Source organism: Olea europaea, unplaced genomic scaffold (assembly GCF_002742605.1).
Source record: "Olea europaea var. sylvestris unplaced genomic scaffold, O_europaea_v1 scaffold1222, whole genome shotgun sequence".
In the NCBI taxonomy this organism is placed as follows: domain Eukaryota; kingdom Viridiplantae; phylum Streptophyta; class Magnoliopsida; order Lamiales; family Oleaceae; genus Olea; species Olea europaea.
Window position 1 is genome coordinate 334474 of NW_019229647.1, and position 23781 is coordinate 358254.

Here is a 23781-nt window from a genome sequence, read left to right on the forward strand (position 1 = left end):
ATTTTTAATGAGAAGTCATATTTTGGATCGAGATTTAACACGTGCAGGTGACATTGCAAACCAATTCAAAGCACATTTTGTAAGACATTGGCTTGAAGAAGGTGACCTTTTGGCTATTCTGCCAACGTTCATGTATTTCAATCGTAGACACCGGGGGTAAGTACATTTTATATTTTTATTTATTTTATTTGTAACTAAATTTTATATTTTTATTTATTTTATTTGTACAATGTTATTATATGTAATTATTTATTTTACAAAAAATGTGCACAAAATATTAATTCGTGTACAAATTACAATTTTAAATGGACTACGGATTGTATTGTCGATCCCAAATCCTTAAATCGACCACGTATTGTATAGTTGATCCCAAATCCGGACAAAGGAGGACTTTTACAAGTTCAAATTTCTTTTATTAAACATTTTTAAGAAATCAATATTTTCAATTTCACCATTTATTATTTTGTGAAGTTCCGGAAAGAACGATAACAAAGTTGGCAGAACGAGCAATTCTCCCCAACAATAAGCGAGTCGGTGTGAAGAGCATAGCCGGCTTTTTTGAGATGTGCTGAGCATTCATGCTCGATTCGTTCCAAAGTGTGCATGAGTTCTCTCTTAGAATGGGCCTAGCCCAACATGAATATAGACGAGCCGAGCCAACTCAGCTAGGCTAATTAACACTCCTAAAAATCAATGATGGCCATTTGTAGAAACCAAAATGCCTCGCAATCTCTAACCCTCGAGCGATTTTTGTCAATAATTTACAAATCATTCCTGTAAGCTAAAAAGCACCGACACGGACACGAGTGTCCAACACGGAAGTCGACACATAATTTCACAAAAATGTATCCATACGATACGTTATCGACACATTGATTATTTTTTTTTACTTAATTTTTATAAATATTTTGATTTATTTTTTATGTCAAGGAAAAAAAAATTAAAGAATTTGAGCAAGAAGCAAGAAGAATTTTCTCTTGAAATGAAGCCAATCTCTCTGTAATTGGAATGGTTATGTAAGTGTGTATTCCAAAGCATTGGTAAAATAATAATTTAGTTATAAAAGTTTTTCACCATTTGGAATTAGCAATTGACATAACGTTCAATTCTTTCATGACTAAATAAAATGTAAATCCATTTAAAAAAAATTTGACCCAATTTAAAATTGGCCTCACCCACTTTAAAATTGGCCAGGTCCACTTTAAAAATTTTGACCCAATTACTAAAACCTTAAAATTGAAAAACGAACTCTCTGTCTTCCACAAAATTAGGTTTCCCATAGAGAATTTCTTCCCCCTCATGAGGCACCATCAAGTTATTGTCGAAAATTTGCTAGAACCCATGAAAGTTTCGGTCATAGACACCAAAACCCAACTAAATCAACAGGTGTCAACCCCTGTGTACAAATAGCAAAACTCACGAGGAGAGAGCGGAAATAACTCTACTTGATATTTTGTTAAATGACTATTTCCCTTACACTATTCAAATGACCTCATTAAGGATTTGAAAACTAACCCGTTCATTTTCTCTAAAGACAGAACATTCTGACCTGAATTGGAATTCATCTCAGGATGATCTAGATACAGGTGATCGTTTTTGACATATCAGGGATCGATTCAAACCAACTCAGTCAACTGACTACAAGTTAAAAAAAATAAGAACGAAGCACAAATTGAAAAACAAGTTATGCACAATTTTCACGTCTCTTTCAGCTAGTTTTTACTGGTTAACAGTCACCGAGTTCCAATTTGATCATCTACACTGGCACAGGCATTTCATGCTTCTAAATACTGAATTCCACCAGAAGTTATAGCATAAAACTCAACATGTAACATAAATCTAAAACATACCGAGGATGTTTTTCCAACCCAAAAAGCAGCTTTATCTCTTCCTTTCTACTAATTGTTCCATTATATACACGAAGAGACGAGCAGCTAGAAAATGTTCCTATTTCAACCATCCAGAAGAAACTGCAGCCCGCCAATAAACATCACTAGTCACAACATCAGATAATTCATTAGGGATTTTGGATAAGCTAGCGTTTAGAACATCCTAATCAAAGATCCAACATATAAAGTACGGGTTAAAAACGCTGATGGACTGAACTCCAAACAAAATTTCAAGTTGGCCTTCATTTTGTTTTGAGTTAGTAAATTAAACTTTGTTTCAGCTCGTCCATGAACTTCAACATTTGTTACAATTTGGTTACTTTGCCTGTACTTACTAGTTTGACTAACTTAAAAGTTGATCTGACAGTTTAGTTGGCAAATAACTAGACAACCACGTCATGCTTTCCGTTGAGTAATGCTATATGTACAAACTAGGGATTATGGGTAGTTTAGTCGGCAGATAACTACACAGCAACATCACGTTTTCTGTTGAATAATACTATGTTACTAATTAGTGGCGATTAAAATCAGATTTTTAGTAAATTTTGAAAGAAATTGATGAAATGCGTGATTGAAATGTAGTGGGTCAAAATTAATTGTAGGCCTTAAGTAAATTTTTATCCCTACCGAACAGGTGCTATACGTACAAATTGCGGGTGCGGGGTAGTTTAGTTGGCAAATAACTAGAATGCAACATCACGTTTTCCTTTTGAGTAATACTATATATGTACAAATTGGAGATGATCCCCATGTGAGGTTGCATTAAATGATAATGTCAATAAAGCGGGTCTCATATCCACACATTTAATTGGCCTTATCATTACACCATACGTTTACCTACTACATCACATGGGGATGATCCCACTTTGTATATATAGCATTATTCTTTTCTATTAGTCAAACTAATGGATATGGTCTAAATAACGGCCTCGAAATAAAGTCGAAGTTGAGTGACGAATTTGGTGTAAAATGAAGTTTAACGATCGCCAGTGTATTTAACCCAATAATAATAACAGGAATGAGGAGAACTATATTTACCATGGTACTTCAGGTAAAGATCAACTTCCCTCCGCATTTCATGTCCCGTTTTGATAGTCTACAGCTTTCTTCCCAATACCGGATATGTGAACACGCATTTCACATTTGCCAATAAGCTCAAATATGCAGATATCTCCCATCTGGATATCATTATCACGAACGAACGCCATCCACCCTCCACAGAAAGTATGCAATGTCTGCACCTTCATAGTAGGGATAGAATTTACAGTCCAACATTCTCCTTTCAAATTATGAAGGACAATCTCCGTTCTGCAGTTTGGCAGGTGATCCATCGAAAACTGATAGGGAACTTTCTGTAAAAAAGATTTCAGAAACATGATCATTGAGTGATAAGTGGTGAAAGAAGCAATTTGCAGAAAAACAACTAAACTGTAAAAGCATTACCAGCTAATGTGAGATTGTGAATAAAGATCCTTAAACCTAGATGTGCCAAACACTACAAGCACTAAAACTAAATCAAAGAGGACGATGCTTCAATTTATCATCCTCAACAACTCCATCAACTGTAAGCGATAATCCCGTGAGAATTTGTGCCTCAGAGTTTAACATAATAATGTCATATTTTTTCAGATTTTATATCAAACACTGCAAGCATAAATCTATATGTATGGTCCACGAGTTATATTCTGACGATTATTGAATATTATATTTTGTATTCATTTTTTTATTCATTTCATTATATGGAATAAAAGTATTATTGAGGCAAAAAAAAAAAAAAGCTTACAAAGTATAGAAATCTTTTTTCTATCATGCAACATATTTGACATGGAAAACAAGAATATTACAAGTTTAATATAAAATTAAAAATTTGAGAGAATAACCAAAATAAAAAATAAAAAAAGAAAAGAAAAGAACTGCTTACCAGAGTATAAGAACCACTAACGTTGAACTTCTTCATACTTTTCACGAAATGAGGCAAATTGGAGACAAAAGACTCAACAGCTATTTTTTCTTCAGGTGCAGACTTCATTGACATACATCCTTTAGCATAAGGACCCTGTTTGCTCAAGGAGCCAAATTTTTTCTGGATATCTGTTATAATTTTGCAGTAGAACTAGTCAGCAAGAATTAACAGATTCTCAAAGAAGACATATCACCCAAGCAGAGAGTTCATTAGTTACCTGATTCTCCTATGCAAGTATGTGAGGAGAGAGAAGATCCCCTCTTACTATTAGCAAGTCCACTTATTTTCTTTGATTTACGTCTCGATATTTTATTTGATGTGCCAGCAGAACCATTAATGTTCCTGTTATGAAATGCTTCACCAACATTCCCATCTATCCGTTCCTTTCCCACATGCAGAATTCGCACTTGCAGCTCATACTTGCGCACAAGCTCAAAGATGCAAATATCTCCCAAATCAATAGTATTATCACGAACAAAGCCCAACCATCCTCCACAGAAAGTATGTGAAGTATGGACTTTTGTGGTGGGGATTGAATTTACTGTCCAACTTTCTCCTTTTAAATTACGAAGCAAAATCTTAACTTTGCATTTGGGAAGATGTTCCATTGCAAACTGATATGGGACATTCTGCATAACAAGCAAGGAGAAGCCTGAAAACGAGGGTAAAATAATGATGGAAGAAAGAAAGTGAAAACGAAAATGCTCAAGAGTAATGGCTGCCAATTAACTTGCTTGGATGAAATCTCTCATGTAAAGAGTCAATATGATTGTTATTAGTTAGTTAGATTTGATTATTGTTAAGGGATAATCCCATATTGAATAAACATAAATAAATAATCAATATATAAGAACTTGAACTACTCTTCTTAACGAAAGAGACCTTTTTAAGATGGACCCTAAACGTTTATATGGTATCAAAACCTATTAAGCTCAATTGAGCAATTCAATCCAACAAAGAATCAAACGAGCACAAAGTTTAAAGATTGGTATATGCAAACAAGCCGCCATGTTGCATGGACATGTTAAGGGATAAGTTCCACATCAAATAAGATAGAAATAAATAACGGCATAAGGACTTGTCAGGTAATTAACAAGACTGATGAAGAGCGGGAAAAGTATAAGAAAGAACTTATCCTACATTTCAAGGATTGTTGTTTTCCCTTTATTTAGCGCTTCACCTTGTTCAGGAGACGGTCTAAAAATGAGTTCAGTCCAAATAACTCTGAACAAAAATAAAAAAAGGCTATCCTTCATAACAAGGCTGACCTATTATTAATAAGGAATGAGAGCTTGAATATATTTAGAAAATAAGATTAGAGCGAGAAGGTAAAATGAAGTACTATAGGTATTTAGTTCTACACAATTGCTATTCAACTAGTTGTGTTTAATGATATTAAGTGTGGGCTTTCAAAGGATAATACATTCAGAAGATGAAAGCAGTATATACTATATATAAAGATGATAAGATGGATGCACGTCCATACTATAATAGATATAATAAGAAAGGACTATGAAAGACAATAAGGCCACACCAACTAAAAAATTTCAAGAAAGATGACTTTGATGGTTAAAGTGTGTCTTCTGAAAACCAAAAGAATCTCAATTCATGAGAGCGATCAAATCCAAGGGTACAAGGGGTGGTATACACTAAAAATAGCATGGCTTTATGTGGCCATGACGCTCGGACTCTCCAAATATGAAGAAGTATCCATGTCACACAGGATATGGATCGGATCCTTGGTTTTGGACTTGGATAAGGCGGCAAAAGAGAGAAAACAACGGACGGTAGAGTATTGCTTTTGGCTTGTGCCTGTGGCAGCAACAAACCCATTTATTTTGGGTCTTGTAATAATAATATGCAGAAATTTTCGGAGGAAAGGAACACGGCAGCAAAATTTGCAAAAAAAAAAAAAAAGAAAAAGAAAAAGAAAAAAGATGGGGACGACGACAGGTTTAGAGAAGACTTGAGGGTTTTGGAGAAGGTGTCAAATGGGATTTTGAGAAGCCTAATGAATAGAGTTAATGAAATGATGAATTTAGGTGGTTTCAAAGTCAACAAAAATATTGCTATGAATCAGGGGTAGTCTCTTCCAAGTTTTTTATTATTTATTGTGAGCGGCATGATTTATTATTTTATTTGAGATAGGATTATTTTAATATTTAATTCTAAATTTTCGTTTGATACGATAGTTTAAGTTACAGTTATCCATTTTGAGTGATTTAAATCTATTGGAAAGCTTGCAAGGCATTCATGATAAATATATTACGGATGTAGTATAAATGTGAAAGCCGTCTTTGCATGAATTATTGAATGCCACATTCTAAATTGTTTAATACGTAAAATGTACACAGGTAACCTATATTTTATATATATGAAAAAAAGAATAATAAATAAGTTGATACATGTGTACATATATTTTAATATATTGACATGTCATTTTTTAGTGTAAAAAATTTAACACAACAAAATTTTACAGACAGATATACATTATTATCAAATTGAAAAAGACATATTAGACACTAAGTGACTTTTTAATTTAAAAGTGACATAACATATCACTTTCAAATGGACAACCTTAATTTTTCATATTTGTCTACATAACTAATAAAAATATTAATTTTATAAATGTGTAAAAAAGAATACAAATAGAATTGTGTGTGACTTTTTAATAAAAGTGATAGATTATTTCACGTTTAAATTCCAACATATTAATTCATATACAAGACATTCAGTGTATCATCATGTCACTTTTAGGCCCCGTTTGGTAGTCATTTTTTTTCAAAATGCATTTTTCTCTCTCTTCTTTTCAACAACACATTCTTTATTAAAATAATATTACACGCAAATCAAAATTTTTTCCTTATTTTTCACAAACACCTTATACACACATCTTTAATGGATCAAGAAAGAATTCAAATGAGATTGCGACTTTCTTAAAAAAATGACGACAAATAAAGTGTTACATCATATCACTTTTTTTTAATGTAAAGAACCAATTGAATTCATATTCATATTTAAATTTTCACACACACCTTATATGCACGTCTTCATGGATAAAAAAGAAATCAAATGAGATAAGACTTTTGAAATTATAATCCAATTGTTTAAATTGATTTTATCAAAAGAGTTGATAAACAAAATAAACTATGAGTTCATTTTTTAACACTGAATATCAATTAATTGTGTATGAGTAAATGTAAATTTAGATTGATATTATTCAAAACGGTTGTCCAATACTTATATTTGAGTTCCTTGATGTATTAAGTTTTTTATTTCTTATTTCTACTCATGTAAACTTTTTATATAGTAATTAATACACAAATCAGTATTATTAATTATAAAATTAGAAATATTTATAACACAATAAAAAATAATAATTGATGAGTAATCAAATCTCCATCTATGTACAACTCGATTAACTTATCACCTATGCACGATACTAGTCGACTTTATGCTTTTCAACATGTGATCACACAACTTCACATTAAAGGTCCTTAAATAGTATAGATCATATTGGTCCTAACTCACTTTAATCTTTTAAAGTATTGGTGAGTAGTCAAATCTTCGTCTACGTACAACCCAGTCAACTTGTCGCCCATGCACGAGTTGGTTGATCTTATTCTTTTTAGAGTGTGATCACACAACTTCACGTTAAACTTCCATAACCATAAATATCTTAGATCATATCGGCTCTAACTCAATTTAATTTTTATAAGTAAAGTAAAGGATTGGTGAATAGTCAAATCTCCGTCTACGTACAACTTGAAAACTTTTCGCCTACGCACGACGCTAGTCGATCTTATTATTTTTAGAGTGTGATCAAACAACTTCACGATAAACGTACTTAAACCATAAATATCCTAAATTATATCGACTCTAACTCATTCAACCTCTAAAAGGAAAAGATGGTGATTAGTTAAATCTCCGTCTACATACAACTCGATCAATTGTTGAATAAGTACGACACTAGTTGATCTTATTATTTTTAGACTGTGATCACACAACTTCACGTTAAACGTACTTTAACTATAAATATCCTAAATCCTATCAACCCCAGCTCATTTAATCTCTAAAAGTAAAGTAAAATATTGTTGAATGGTCAAATATCCGTCTACGTATAACTCAATCAACTTGTCGCCTATGCACGACGCCGATCTTATTCTTTTTAGAGTGTGATCACAAAACTTCACTTTAAATTAATATAAAGTCAGAAAATTAATACTTGCTAAAATAATATCTAATAAAACGAGTTGGCCAATCTAAAACGGATAACCTAATGTTTATTATAGAATATTTAATCAAGCATCAACAATTGGAATTAGGAAGCAAAGCATTATTTATAGAATATTTAATTAACAATAATGCATTAACAATTGAAATTGGAAAGCAAAATTCTGGTGAATAAAAGGTCCAGGAATCAAGCCGCCAAATTACGTGAAGAATTGCGATTTTAGTTTCTTTTTTTTCAAAAATTTCAGAATTTACTCTTGGAATTGCAATTTGACGTTTTAGCTTTCTCTTCAAAATTTCCACCAAAAACTCTTCTTTACATAAATGACAAATTCGTCTTCCTGTCAATATAAACATATTTTCTTCAATAAAACATTTTCAGATTCTTATTTACTCCTAATTTTCAAATATGAATCCAACTCTTCACTAGAAACATCTAAAAGACCATCAAATCTTAGTGCAAATCAGTTTGATGATAAGCAACTATGGAACCATGTGAAGGTACTCACCACAGCAGTGAGCAAAGGTAGAAATCGAACCTGGAGTTGCAACTATTGCAACAAAAAAGTGACTAGATCGTACACTAAATTAAAAGCTAATTTGCTAAAACTTCCAAATCACAAGGTTGAGTGTTGTAAAGCTATAACAAATGACATTCATCCATCAACTAGGAGAAAATACGAGCAAGTCGAGAGGAAAAAATTACAAGATGAGGTCAATGAAAGGAAAAGGGTTGAGTATGTCTTATTACCGAGTGGTTCTGATTTGTTGCAGTAGAAAAGGCAAAAAAAAAAATAAAAAATAGAGAGCTTGAACCTCTAGGAAAGACATTCGACATGGCGCACAGGGACACAACTGATAAGGAAGCTGCCAGAATGTTCTTAGCTAGTGCATTGTTATTCAAATTTGCAAAATCTCCTTACTTCATACAGTTCTGTAGAACTTTAGCCAATAGCAACTTGATTGGTCATACCCCTCCCTACTTTTAATCGATTGCGTACAACATTGCTTACACAAGAGGAGCATTTCAACAAAAACTTCAGCCCATCAGAGATTCATGGAAGAAAATGGGAGTGTCTAATGTTTCTTATGGCTGGTTGGATAAACAAAGGAGACCTTATAAATGTAACGGAAGCATTTGCATGTGGAGCTATATTTATTAAAGCAATTGATGCAAGTGACAATGTAAAAGATGGAGAATACATGGTAGCAACGTTTATTGATGCTATCAAGCAAATTGGAAGAGCAAATATTGTTCCAATCATAAGAGACAAGCATTGAAACAAGGCATCCTCATATCTTTTGGACTCATTGTGTGGTACAGTCTGAATGTGACTTTGAAAAGCATATGTCATCATTTTGAAAAATCGCCATGATATGCACATTGTAAGTGGATTGCTGATTCGGTGAGTGATGTGCAAATCATTTGTAATTTTATTGTCAATCATGGAACGACATTAGCTATATAAAATAAATATTCTAAGTTGGGTTTGTTGAGGATGGCTGATACAAAATTTGAATCGGCTATTGTAATGAGAGTAAACGATTAAGAGAAGTTAGGCTAGCACTTAAAAAAATAGTGATGGATTCAAATTGGAGAATTTATAGGGACGGAAATAATGAAGGTAAATCACAAAAAGTGAACATGTGTGTTGTCAATGATGTTTGGTGGGATAATTTGGATTTCTTTATTTATTTATTTATTTTTTTTATCTTTCACCGAGCTTGTTCATAATATGTTACGAGTAGTTGATTCCAATTCCCTAGTTTCACATTTAATATATGATATGTGGGACACAATGATTGAAAATGTGAAAAACATTGTATTTGACCACGAAGGGACAAACATAGTTTTAGGACATTTAGATTTTTGAGCAATGCTACAAGTACAACAATTTTGACATCATGGTTGACAACTTTGGAGCCCACGATTAAAATAATTGAGGTCCCCACAATTATGAGAGTGCTATACATGCAAAACACTAGATTTTTTTTTTTCATGCTATTCATCAAGTTTTGGAGAGTAGATGGCATAAGAGTAACCCTCATTTGCATTGTATGGCACACTCTTTGGTTCATAAGTATTATAATGAAGCTTGAATTCAAGATGGAAGTAACGGAGTTCCAAGAATTGTACCACATGAGGATTAAGAAGTTTCAAGGAATAAAAGCAAATGTTTCAAAAGGATTTTTTTTTTCCAACTGATTTAAGAAAAGCATATGTTGAATTTAGGTCCTTTATCTTGCGGATTGGAATATTTCAATCAGTCCCATGTTATTGATGCAAGAATGTACGAAGAACCAATCTCTTGGTGGGCTAATCATGGTTTTTCAGTGCCTTTGTTGCAATCTCTAGCATTTAAATTGCCCTCGCAGCCAACGTCTTCTTGTTGTGAGCGAAATTGGAACACGTATTCACTCCTCCAAAGTATCAAGAGAAACAAGTTGGCGACAAGTAGGACTAGAGACTTGGCATTTGTTCATTGCAATCTTCGAATTTTATCACAAAATGAAGAGTACAAAGATGGGCAACAAAATATTTGGATTTGTGTATGTATACTATATTCTTACTTTTTTTTTCAGATATCTAATTTTATTACCTTAATATTAGTATATCTATATTTTTTGTAGGCCGGGATCAAATTGAATTGGATGGACAAAGTAGCATTGATATGGCAAAAATATCCATTGATGAGCCAAAATTGGATGCAATTACGTTTGATGAAGAAGAGGAGTAAAGCTTGATTGGGAACGCTTGTTCAGTTTGATTTCGAGTGGGGAACTTCTTGCTTTTTATATTACGACATTTTGGATGTTTAACTTTATTTTGAATCATGTTTTGTTTGAATTTGAATTTTATCATTATATGAAACATTTGTATTGTGGTAATTTGCTATTTTGCTTTAATATTGTGGTTATTTGCTTTAATTGAATCATTTTTCTCTTTGTTATTTTCGTATTATTCTACCATTTAAAAAAATTGTAAGAAATATCCCCGTACTAGTATCCAAAATACGGAACCTTTAAACCCATATCCCCATAACTTAAATTTTTTAAAATGAGAAAAATTCGACTCCTGGATATCCGTATCTAACACCCATATCCGATTCCGAGTATCATGGTCAGAATGATTTGATTTTATTAGATTTTATCAAATGCAGTGCCAGATTGTATAGGTGGCGAAAATAAGATTCATGTATCTGACCCAACTTTAATGATAGTAAAGTTTACTTCATCGTCTTTGTTGGTCAAAAGAGACAAGGTGCATTTTACCTTCCTGTTTAGTATCTTAGTCAGGCTAATGAAGTGTATAGATAAAATGGATTGAATGCTTTGATGCACAGTAAGAGCACATTATCAATCAACAAAGAATCCCAACAAAAAGCTCAGAGATCATTGACACCCAACGCTAGTTAACCTTTTATAGTCCAGTTTAATAATAAATGACTTTTAAGGGTGCTCATAAAAAAACACATGGCAAATAAAAAAAATATTTTTAACCAGAGTGTACGAACCACTAACGTTGAATCTTTTCATGACCTTTGTAAAATTGGGGAAAGATGAAGTGAAAGATTGCACTACTCTTTCTGCTTCTGATGCTGATAACAGCACGTCTAGCTTGGTGGTCCTATTAGTAATTGGTCGATCTGCTTCACAAAACCCAAACATTTAAGAATTGATAGGCTTTGAAAAACTTTACCTACACCAGTCATTTTTTTACCCAAAACTTTAAACTAGCTAATCATAGCAATTCTATTTTCATTTACTCTTGACTTTGAAAATTGGAACAAAGAATCAATTTGATCTATAAGTCAACAGAATCAAGCCATAGTCAACTCTACACATTCATAGAAGTCATTAGCCTCAACACATTAAGAGCCTGTTTGGAAAGGATTAAAATTCGATTTTAATCTAAATCCAAGTCAAACAATCAATATGAATCTCATCTTTCATGGTTTCACAGCTTTTCAACCACACATTTCAAAAACTTTCATCACAATCTACTAAAAAAATATAATTTAAATCCCCATCAAACATCCTCTGAGATTTCTGCTTTGGCTTTACTAATTGATTTTTTTTTATGTTTTAAATATTGACCTTCTTATTTTGTTGTCTATTTAATTTTTACGTTGCATAAGCTTTAAATAGAAGTTTGCAAAAGGAAAAGAGAAAAATCATATGAATTCCATATAAATACATCTTAACAACAAAGCATATAATCCAGGCAGCAGGTAGAATATTTTGTTTTAATCAATATAGTTTTCCAGTTCCCCCACAGCAAGGAACCATCTGTTCTTAGCAATACTGTCAAGTAGCTATCCGTTGCAGATGGCAAAAATTTTGGGAGGCATTTACCTTTTAGAAAAGTGAACTTTCAACTGCAAACCCCAAATAAAGAACAGTGAGCACTTTTACCTGAAATCTTATTGAAAACCTCGGCATGAGATGGTACAGCAACAGTTACAAAATTCTTTAATTTACTGTTGCTATCAGCTTCTTTCAGGCACTCTTCCTCGTCTATACCACATATACAATTTTCCGGATTTTTAGTCAAGCATTCAGAATGCATTTTAGAACTTCGTATTTTCTTCGGAACGCCTTCCATGATGCTATCTAAGTAACCAGAGCTTTCCCTGTCTCTTTTTTTCGCTTCATGACTAACATAGTTGCTTAAATCTTGACTGCTTGCAGCACTAAATGCAGATTCCTTCTCGCATAAACTCCTATCGAAAATTTGCACTGTAAAATGCAAATCACCATCATATCTGAAAACAAGAGTATCACCTTGTTCAAGAAAGTGATCTCTAACAAAAGCTGCCCATCCATCTTGAAAGAATAACCTATCACCAAGCAAAACGATGTCTGCATACCAGGTGTTACCACTAGGACCTACTAACAAAGCTGTTCCTGACCCGCTTCCTTCAACATGCTTTATGAAACTGAAGGGAATATTCTGTGAGAGAAAGTACTTAAATGATGTCAGTAACACGCGACACGATGGATTTACGTCTAAACTATAGTGATAAATTACTTGAAAACCTCATTTAGAGCACGATGGATTTAATATGAATTACATATGACGAAAAGGCAGTATCAACCTTGATAGACTGCTTACAATAAAAAATATTCTCATGGTTTCAGCAAGCACATTGCCTATATGCAGCAAAATTGGGTATACCAAGGAAGTAAAACCCCTCAATAAAAAAAAGGATAAAAAATAGCAATTTTTAGCTATTATACAGTGGAAAAGATCTTATCTCTTAACTTCATAGTTATAGTTGTCAAAATTTGTTTAGATCAACATTAGATGATACAAACCTCAAAGTTAGTTGAAGACTTGAATTAACACACATTTCAGTACCACTTTTAACATCTCAAGTCCATTAAGTAGAATGATTCACCACCAATGATAAAGTAAAATGGAATTAACACGCAATTATTTAAGCCTAATACTCATTACCAACTTTAAAACAAACACGCAGCCTTATTACCTACACAAGTAATAATGTCAATTTTCACCTATCAAAAATTTATCAAACTTTTAAGAAATATGGTTCCCATCAAGTACGGTTCAGTTGAACTGATTTCCCTTCCCAACTAAAGAACAAAACATATCCTGATATCCGTAATTATTTCAACCAAACAAACTGCATTACCAGTCAAATAATTTATAATCAATATTAAAACCCTCATTTTTCTCAACGCTTGAAAATTTTCGAATTTTAAAATTAAGTGGCACCTAGCAAAAACAAAATCTCATGAAATCCAGACAAATTAGGAAATCAAAGACTTTATTTCTCAATCCATTTTTATTAATCACGGTCCACATTGTATTTCACCCGAAAAAATAATAAGTAAAAGTCAAGCCTGCTTACACACTTCAACCCATATGCATAAAAATACCGTTAAACCAGAAAAATTACACAATCCTTTTTCAATTACACAATCCTTTTTCAATCAATTTTTATCAATCACGACCCACATTACATTTTACCCGAAATTTAACTAATTCATACTAATAACAAATAAGATCTAGGTACGCGAACACAACCCATATGCATAAAAGTACATATAAGAAATATGAGGATATGAAAAGAAAATTACCAGTTTTTCGCAGCATAAAGAAGGGTCAAAACCCAAAATAAAGTGAGGTCTTCTCATATCCAACATCTTTTTCTTTCTCTTTTTCTATTTCTCTCAACTGTTTATGGGTAATAGGAAAAACCAAGAAAATTTGATGATCAACATTTTGCTGTGAATCATATTTGAGATTTGGGATTTTTGCGAGAAAGTAGTATAGAAAAGATTTTTGAAGGAAAAAGCAGAGAAATCTAGGTAGCGAAGTGAATAAATAATGAATAAAATGAAAGGGACGTAAACGAAATTATTGTGAAAGTAAGGGACCTTGCTATCGAAGAAGAGGAGAGAGATGGCCGTATAGTTAAATGGTTCATCCGTAGCTGAGCTTTTACATTGGTCACACTTTATTTATTGAACTTTGAAATACTTTCAAGCAATATCCTATAAGTGTGGATAGGCATGGAGTTGAAACTTTACGAGTTTAGATGAGGTTTAGAAGAAAAAAACCATTTTTTAAATTTTTAACATTTTAAAAAAATCATTTAATAAATAAAATAATACATATCAAACATCTAGAATAATAAAATACTGTATTTACTTAATAATTCTTATCATTAGTCAATCATATAATTTTCAAATTTTCGAAATGCTAAAACTAAAATACTTTTCATAGTTTTAATTTTCAACTAGATAAGTTCTACTTAATAGATATATATGAATTTCATACATATTTTTTGAGTTTGCAACAAAATAACGAGTTTCAATATTATAATTACATAATGTAGATAACACTACAACGGAAATCTTATTTAACTATTTAGATAAAGTCATTTTTAACTTTTTGTACAAATAAAATTTTTTAAAAACTTGAAATTAAAGTTAAATGAAAAGCGTTTAAAAATAAAAATAAAAATTAATAAGCTAAAGTCAAATAAAAGACTTTTTTAAAAAAGGAAAAAACGAATAAAGTGCGCCTAAGAAAAATGAAAGAGATGAAGGGAAAAATTCAATCGTTTATTGGGAAAAAAAGTGTCTAAGCATGAAACGAGGCCTTTTACCAGAATTTCAAGCTTAGGTGGCTAGGTGAGCTTTTTTAAAATTACTTTCAAGTAGTTATTGAACTTAAAGCATTGCACTCCATCACTTACCATGTTTTATAAGTCATTAAATTTTAAAATACTTTCGAAGTGGTCACTAAAATTTAATGTGTTACATTTCATCATTCATTTATCATGTTTCATTAGTCACTAAACTTTAATACGTTGCATTTCATCGTTCATTCATCAAGTTTCATTAGTCACTAAATGATAGGTCCCCGTCAGAGGCACATAAAATGGTGAAAAAAAAAATAATTCTCTTCGTGTGAGAATTGTACCACATTTAGGACTTTTTTGGATAAATATGTCCTCCTTTATTGAATTTGAAACTGTGGTTTATATAGGAAAAACCACGTTCAAATTACATGCAAGAGTAAAGGGAAAGTTCCTAAGAAATGGCTAATAGAAGGATAATGCAAAACAAATTGCTAGAATGTGCAAAACAGGAAAATAAAAATGCTGGATTTTCTTAACAGCTCATAGTTTATTCTCTAACCCCACGTACTCTCATCCTTCACCTATCAATACCTCCCCCTCAAGTGGAGAGTTGTCCCCAAGGTCCACACTTGGAGTTTGCTTCTGGAGGTCTTCCTGGGTATGGATCGCTTGCACATGCTTTGTCTTCAATTGGATTGCCCTCTATGACCTCTTCATCGGTAACGTTGCTCGTGTTTGTACACCTCTCCAACAGTAATATTTATGATTTTTGACATTTGTGACCAGTAGTCAACCTATCATTGCAATTGAAACAAAGACCTTGTGCTCTCCGTTTCTGCATTTCATCCGAAGTAATTCTCTTTCACGGGCAATGAAACTATAGTTTGTGCTGGAGATGAAAGTGTGAGTTCGGTGCGACCTGATGATGCTAATCGTAGGGACCTTCTTGCGCGTTTTAGATGTTTGTCCTTCATCCTTGCTAAGCTAATTGCCTCCTTTAAGTTTTAGGCTTAAACATGCGAATGCCCTCTGCAATCTCAAGTTGCAAGCCTCCCATGAACGTGCCCACAAGAGCCTTCTGGGTCCATCCCTGTACGCAATTGCCCAACCTTTCAAATTCTTGTTGGTAGTCCTTCAACATACCAGTTTGTGTGATATGCGAGAGGGCTTCGTTGAAATCCTCTCCTTCTGTCGGCCCCAAGACTTGGCCACATCTCTTTAGAGAAGAGCTCCCATGTGATCAGCCTGCGCTCCTTTTGATATGTCTTGCGCAACCATTGCCACCATTGATATGCTTCTCCCTCCAGGTGGTAAAAAGCGAGGGATACTCTCTGGTTGTTGGGGGTGTCTTGGTACTCAAAAAATTGGGCCACACGAGTGAACCATTCTGTTGGATTGTTGCCATAGTACTTTGGAAATTACAGCTTTGCCACTTTAGAAGAGAAGGGTTGGCGGCCACTTTCATTCTCCTCGCGATGTGAGTGGAAGGGTACTTCACGTTCACGATTGTTGTGGTTGGATGAAGTACTGTTTTAAAAGGATAGCGTCGAAAAGCTTTTAGATGGTTGCCTCCTGTTGGTTCAACTTGTCAGTGACGCCAATCCCCATTTGCTGTAGTCCATTTTGAACCCTGCCAAGTCCTGCCTCCAAGGCTTCAATCCTTTCCTTGTTTGTAGCCATGATAATACAGCTCTGATACCAATTGATAGGTCCCAGTTAGAAGCACATAAAATGATGAAAAAAATAAAAAATCTCTTCGAGTGAGAATTGTACCACAATAAGAACTTTTTTGGATAAATATTTCTCTCCTTTTATTGAAACTGAAATTGTGGTTTATATAGGGAAAAACACGTTCAAATTACATGCAAGAAAAAGGGAAAGTTCCTAAGAAATAGCTAACGGAAGGATAATGCAAAACAAACTGCTAGAATGTACAAAACAGGAAAATAAAAACGCTGAATTTTCTCAACAGCTCATAGTTTATTCTCTAACCCCACGTGCTCTCATCCTTCACCTATCACTAAATTTATATATTCGTCATACTTTACTCATTGAGCTTTAAAATGCTTTTGGATAGTCACTGAACTTCATAACATTTTCGAATAAAGTTGATTTTCTATGAAATTCGACATAAATTAAGAAAATAAAATAAAATAAATATTGATGAGACGAGAATATTGATATTGTTAAAAAATATATAATCTCTCTAATCTTCAAAAGTTATGTTCAAATGAAAAGTAAAATGCTAATCTCAAACTGATACAAATCATAATTTAGATTATAATCTCGCTTTACGTCGAGAAAATAAAATAGAGAAATGATTTATCTATTTCGATTGAGATAGTATACCCAAATCAATATAATAAAAATCATATCCCAAACCGACATTGAAATTTTCGATTTTAACTTTTGAGTCAATAATATTAATCAGGACTAACAATATAATTTTTAGAATCGTTACAACGTAATTCAAAAGGAAAGAATGTCATTGTTTTCGTGTATTGTATTTTATACTTCAAGATTTTAAATTTTTGAACAGTTGATTTAATGAATAATGTTTAGTGACTACTCGAAAGCATTTTAAATATAGTGAGTAAAGTATGACAGAGATGGTGAGTAAGTAATGTAGTAAAGCATATCAAAATTCATTGACAACGCGAAAATATTTTTAAGTTCAATAGTAAAACGTGTGGAGGTATTGATTAATTAGATAAATACCCTAATAACTAATTAAATCATTTAAAAACGTAATTAATACGCCATAAACCCCCAATACCCCTCCGCCCATATATATTTCATCAGATTTTTGCTGCAAAGAATTAGGAACCACCACATTATAGGATCAAATTCTATACACTCATCTCTCTCCAATTAATGATGACAAAGTGAAGAAGTTATTCAAGAAAAAGATGATAATGATATTGAATTGGAAAGCAATTCTCACAACTCTGAACTGAAAGATTCATTGAAAAAGTGTTGGGTTGTGAAAATGAAGATGTTAAAGGAAAAATTCACACTAAGGTAGAAATGGCCTATAAGCAGTTCTCACAACTCCTCTTTGCCTTTGCCGAAAAAGCTCAACCCGAAAGACCTCTCGAATCAATCGAACGAAACTCACATGGGTTCCACCTGGAATGCGGTATTCTTCTGATAAAAAGTCTTATGGTGATAAATGATAAAGGCGGTTTTTTTTTTTTTTTTTTTAAATTTATGATTATTGCTCATAAATGTTTGTTTTGAACTTTTATTGGCACAAAACAATTAAGCAGTAATGGAGAAGTATAGCAGGAAAGGAAACTGAAGCTAATTTGATGTTTGAAATAGTTGAATCATAAGTATTCAAGAGATGGGAAATGTTTGATTTTGGAAGATCTAAAAGAAATTGTATTTATTCCTAAATCTAATGAGGATAAAGTTATGCATTTGTTGATGGGTTTCTGATACATTTTGATTGTAAGCTTGCTCTTTTGGTTTGGACTTGTTGTCTAAATTGTTTTAGCTGTGAATTGATGGTAGTCAAGTGAAGGTTTATCTTCCTTAGATGATGCAGAATAATCAATGAATATTGGAAGTTGCAAAAATATAGATGGTTTACATATTCAGTAAACAAATAAAATTTAAGAAAGTGAAGTATGATTAATGGCTCACTTAGACTAAAAGGAGAGTTCTGTGGATATCATGTATAGTTGTGAAAAAATTGTGAGGAAGTAATAGGAGAAAGGAAGAATGCATGAAAAAAGAGCAGAGGAAGCAGCATTTTGGTCAGTTTTGGTAAAGTGAGGATATGCATTTTTTGTTGTGTTGAGTGCTTTTTTTTTTGTTAAGTATGATTTTTGTTAGTGTGTGTGTTTTTGCATTTCATCATAACTACTTAACTGTGTTTATGGGTTTAGTTCAGAGGGATAAAAGTAAGTACGTAACAACATCAATGTGTCTCTCTCTGTAAGAGAGAGAGTTGGAAATATTAATATACAAAATGATGTACTTAAATATTTTACAGAAAGAAAGGAATAATGAAGGTTGCAATGAAGGACGCACAAAACACTCATTCAAGTTCGTCAAGAAACACGATGGCTTAATGACTGAAAGAATACATCCTTACAGATGTAAAATATTATGTCATTTTTTGGATTATTTGTCATTTTTTTTAGTGTTTGACACTTTATTGGAATTTTCATCATTTCCAACTTATAAATTCTTGTGTTCATACTGTCGTTGATGTGCTTGTGATTTAACTACCAATGTTCATCGTATTAGTTGTTAACTTATTGGATAATTTGGCTATATTGCAAAATTGTGGACTATGATTCGCCACTTTTTTTTTTTAACTTCTCACATTTTTAAAAATTGTGGGTTTTTTTTCCCCTTTTTTTTTTTTTTTTTTTTTTTTTAACTTCTCACATTTTAATCTATGTAACTTTTTTTTTTTAATTTGTGTTACTTTTTTTAATTTGTCACTTTTTTTTTCTAATTTTTGTCCTTTTTTTGAATTTTTGTCATTTTTTTTAGTGTTTGTCACTTTTTACAGCCACCTTCTTGATTTCTATAACTTTTTTTAGTGGCAAATATCAATTTTAAATAAAAGTGACATTGTATGTCATTTTTCTTAAGAAGTGACTTAACTTTTAAAAGTTTTTTAATTAAAAAATGACATAATTTTTATAAAAAAGTGACATTGTGTCACTTTTTAATATTATACAGTATTTTTAGTTTTTAAAATTTTTTTTTATGATTTTTCAAAAGATCTCTAACTTTAAGGGTATTTTTGTAAGTTGTTCATCAATATTGTCAATGGAATTTATTTTTAAACCAGACCATGTTTGACAACCATTAAAGTAAAACTCATTTTCTTGTTAAACTTATTTTCAACTACACATTCTTACAATAAAATATTTTAAACGTAAATCCAAAATTTTTTCCTACTTTTTAATCACCTCCAGAAATCACTCTTTAAAAACTCTTTTTTTTCCCTAAAAACTCATATTTAGAGGTTGTCAAAACAAAAGCTTAGCCCCTGTTTGACCCCCATTAATTTTCATTTCATTACATTTCATTTTTCTCTCTCCCATTTTCAACCATACAATCTTCCATAAAATAATATTACATGTAAATCGAAAACTTTTCATTCTTTTTCAACCACTCATTAAAAAAAAAAAACACTATTTTACCCATTAATTTTTCAACAAAATGGCGGCCAAACGGGGGTTTAATTAAAGTGATTAATGTGAAAAAAAAATAGGCACAAATATATTTAAGTGAACAAGTCTTTATACTTTAATTAATTTCTTAAACCAACCCCCCATGTTAAACGGAAAATTAGTACATACGTAATATCTCATACAATTTAATTTGCAATCTTAACAACCCCATTCTGTTCTGCTATCTCAAATTCATATTGCATCACACATAATTCACTCTTCCAATAGACTTTCATCTACAAAAATTTGGATAACAACACATATATTCAATTTATCTATTTTTCTTCTTTATAAACAAATCTTCTTTGTAACAAGTTTTCGAGGGACATTTTCCGAGCAAAATCCTCTACCAAGACTGGCATACTTACCAACCTTGCACGAGACTCAACGACCGAAGCGAAGCTATGGACAGTCCTCGAGGACAGCACATTTCTAGCAAAGTTCCCCAAGAAATCGGTAAGCTTGGTAATATCAATCATGGAGAAATAGGCCATCAACCATCATCTATTTGATTGACTAATCACGTTGGTTACCTTATTTCTTAATTAGACGGTCTCTGGCATGCAGCAAATAACTGCCAGCTGATAAAAGCCATCACCTTAGAGGTGAAAAGCTCGAAGCCGACTACTTTTGATAACTGCCACTCCAAGCTTAACATCATGTAGCTGCAAAAACCACAAAGGGATGCACTTAAACATGGTTTATCATGCCTCTAAATTTGGACAAGAAACTAACTGAATCGACTCAGTGAGCATTACAGGTTCCGTTTAGATGGTTCTAAAGATGACAGAAAGAGGAGAGCATGTTTTGCTAAGCTTAAAAATAAGTAAATAATTTTTTAAAATATATTGCTATTTGGATAGTTCAAAATTGTAAATAAGTTACTTTTTGGCAGCAAGACAAGTTATTTTTAGTTAATTTTTTCTACTTGAAGAGTTAGAAAAAGTAACTTGTCGAAACATGTTGGAAACAAAAGTTATTCTCAATCTGTTGCTTCCTTTTAAGCTAGCCAAACATGATCAAAGCTCGTGATTATCCATATTTGGAAATCTCTTACATACTGAAAAGTATAATAAGCCCAAAAACTTGTTTATGTATAACTAATACTTTCATGTAATTTGCATCTTACAAAACATCATTCTGGATTTTAATGTATCTATAAGCCCGCATAATCACTAATTATAAGAAAAGATGAGTATTCGATGAGTAAAAAAGTAACACCAAGAAGCATGACAGAGAAACTGACCTTGTGATTGATGGCATTGTTGCCACAATCACGCACCTACATATATTATAGGAATTAGAGTCCTCAGTGTATTATTCCTCAGCCACATTAAAGATCCTAATGCAGAAAGTGATATGCTCAATGCCTGAAAATATTTTGTAAAAAGGGTTCCAAGATATTGGCTTAGAAGATCAAGGGCATGAGTCGAAAATCTCTTCCAAAAAATTTGGATAAAGAAGACTTGAGAAAAAAAAAATTCAAAAAACTATAACACGTAAATTATCCATCTGAAGACAATTACAATTTACTGACAAAATTGACAAGTAGGAAGAGATGTACCAAATCAGCATTTTCTTCAACACCTTGAAATATGTAGTTCCAAGTGAATTCTAATCCTCTAGTGCTTACCCAAAGGGGTGCCAATCTATGCAGGACAGAATCAGCAAAGGCCCATCCTGCCAACGTAGAAAATGGGACATTAAATGCCAAGAGGAAGAAAAAATTTATTTAACAGAAAGAGGAGGAAAAAATGTTTTAAACTTATCAACAATTTTCTTTCCGTTGATAATGAATTATTCATTATTAAGTAGGAGGTTCTTCCAATTACCATTTTCTCTTCTTTTTTACCTTAAGAACATCACAACCCCCATGGCTAAGAAACTTCCCAATGTTCCCCTCTAGAACAACATCCCACCAATTATTCCGCCTAGAGGAAGCCCAGTGCAAGTGAACATCCACCTCAGTCATAGATAAAATAAGCTAGCAACAAAAATGCCATTTTTAATTAATTTAATGATATCATTGATTAGGCACCAAGGGAGTGAAAGAAATGATGAGAAGGGCTTGGTCAATCATGCCAAAGCCATATATTTGATATATATTTATAGGTAAAGTGTTTACAGGTTTTGATACATTCCATATACACATCCTCTGATATAGTAAATTTACAGTAAAGACATCCTAAAAATAATCATATTGCTATGCTGGACATATGGCAGATTTGTTGCTTTCATCATTGCTAGTATCAATCAATATTGCTAGTATTTTTTTGAGAATTGGGAACAAGAATGAAAGGTTGCTGTTTAACACCCCCTCGCAAGAAAATGGGGAGCTCACAAACCCTGAGCTTGTCTTTCAATAATTGAAACCGGGAGGATGTAAGTCCTTTTGTGAAAATGTCACCTACTTGATCCACTGAAGAGATGTAATGAATGCAAACATCACCATTTACTACCTTTTCTCTAATGAAATGGAAATCCACTTCAATATGTTTTGTACGAGCATGATAAACAGGATTGGCAGCGAGTGCAATGGCACTTTGATTATTACATCAACTGATGGGAGGTGAAGTAAGTGGAATGTTCAAGTCTTTAAGTAACATGCGAATCCAATAAAGTTCAGCGACCACCATCGCAAGAGCTTGATATTCAGCTTTCGTACTTGATCGAGCTACAACACTTTGCTTCTTGGCACACCATGATATTAAGCAAGGGCAAAAGAAAATACCATAGCCGGTAGTAGACCTTCGATCAGATGGGTCACCAGCCCAATCTAAATCACAATATGCATTTAGAGTTAGAGGACCCTTGTTGAAGTACAAGCCATGTTCAACAGTACCTTTGAGGTAACGTAAGAGTCGTTTAGCAGATTTCCAATGGACATGAGTTGGGGAATGAAGATGTTAGCAGAGTTCGTTAACTGAATATGCAATTTCAAGGTGAGTAAGAGTACAATACTGAAGTGCCCCAACTATTTGTCTCTAAGTGGTAACATCTTCAACTGGTTCATTAGTACTAGGAGAAAATTTTTCTCCAGATACACAGGGTGCAGGATATGGTTTGGCCCCAATCATTCTTGATCGATGCAAAATATCTAGGATATACTTACTTTGATGTAAATGAAGACCATGACAGTCCCGAGAAGCCTCAATTCCAAGAAAACATCCAAGATTACCCAGAGTTTTGAGTGTAAAATCTTGTTGAAATTGCTTAGTTATTATCTGAATGAACTGGGAACAAGAGCCAGTGATCAATAAGTCATCAACATAGATTAATATAAAAACATGTATCCTCCCATAGTGATAAGTAAACAATGAGTTGTCAACCGAAGAACCTTGAAAACCAAGATCAAGTAGGCTATTTGAAAGTTTGAGGAACCA

At 32.8% G+C, this 23781-nt stretch overlaps 1 protein-coding gene and 1 pseudogene across 3 annotated transcripts; both read right to left on the reverse strand.

Moving 5' to 3' along the window:
- Positions 1-1672: 1672 nt before the first annotated feature.
- On the reverse strand, positions 1673-14510 carry LOC111374234 (B3 domain-containing protein Os01g0723500-like). Of its 3 annotated transcripts, none has more exons than XM_022996886.1 (7): positions 14191-14510; positions 12502-13039; positions 11587-11735; positions 4070-4481; positions 3811-3980; positions 2928-3241; positions 1673-1970 (listed from the first exon to the last, which is right to left on the reverse strand). In XM_022996886.1, the coding sequence occupies exons 1-6, from the start codon at positions 14254-14256 to the stop codon at positions 2966-2968; spliced, it is 1611 nt and encodes a 536-aa protein (XP_022852654.1). In that variant the 5' UTR covers positions 14257-14510; the 3' UTR covers positions 1673-1970; positions 2928-2965. The 3 variants fall into 3 exon arrangements, with proteins under 3 accessions (XP_022852654.1, XP_022852653.1, XP_022852655.1); XM_022996885.1 differs by having other exon boundaries at positions 1673-1993; positions 14191-14508; XM_022996887.1 differs by having other exon boundaries at positions 1673-1993; positions 11587-11732; positions 14191-14504.
- A 6385-nt stretch (positions 14511-20895) lies between these two features.
- Positions 20896-23781, reverse strand: part of LOC111374219 — a 40509-nt pseudogene continuing 37623 nt past the window's right edge.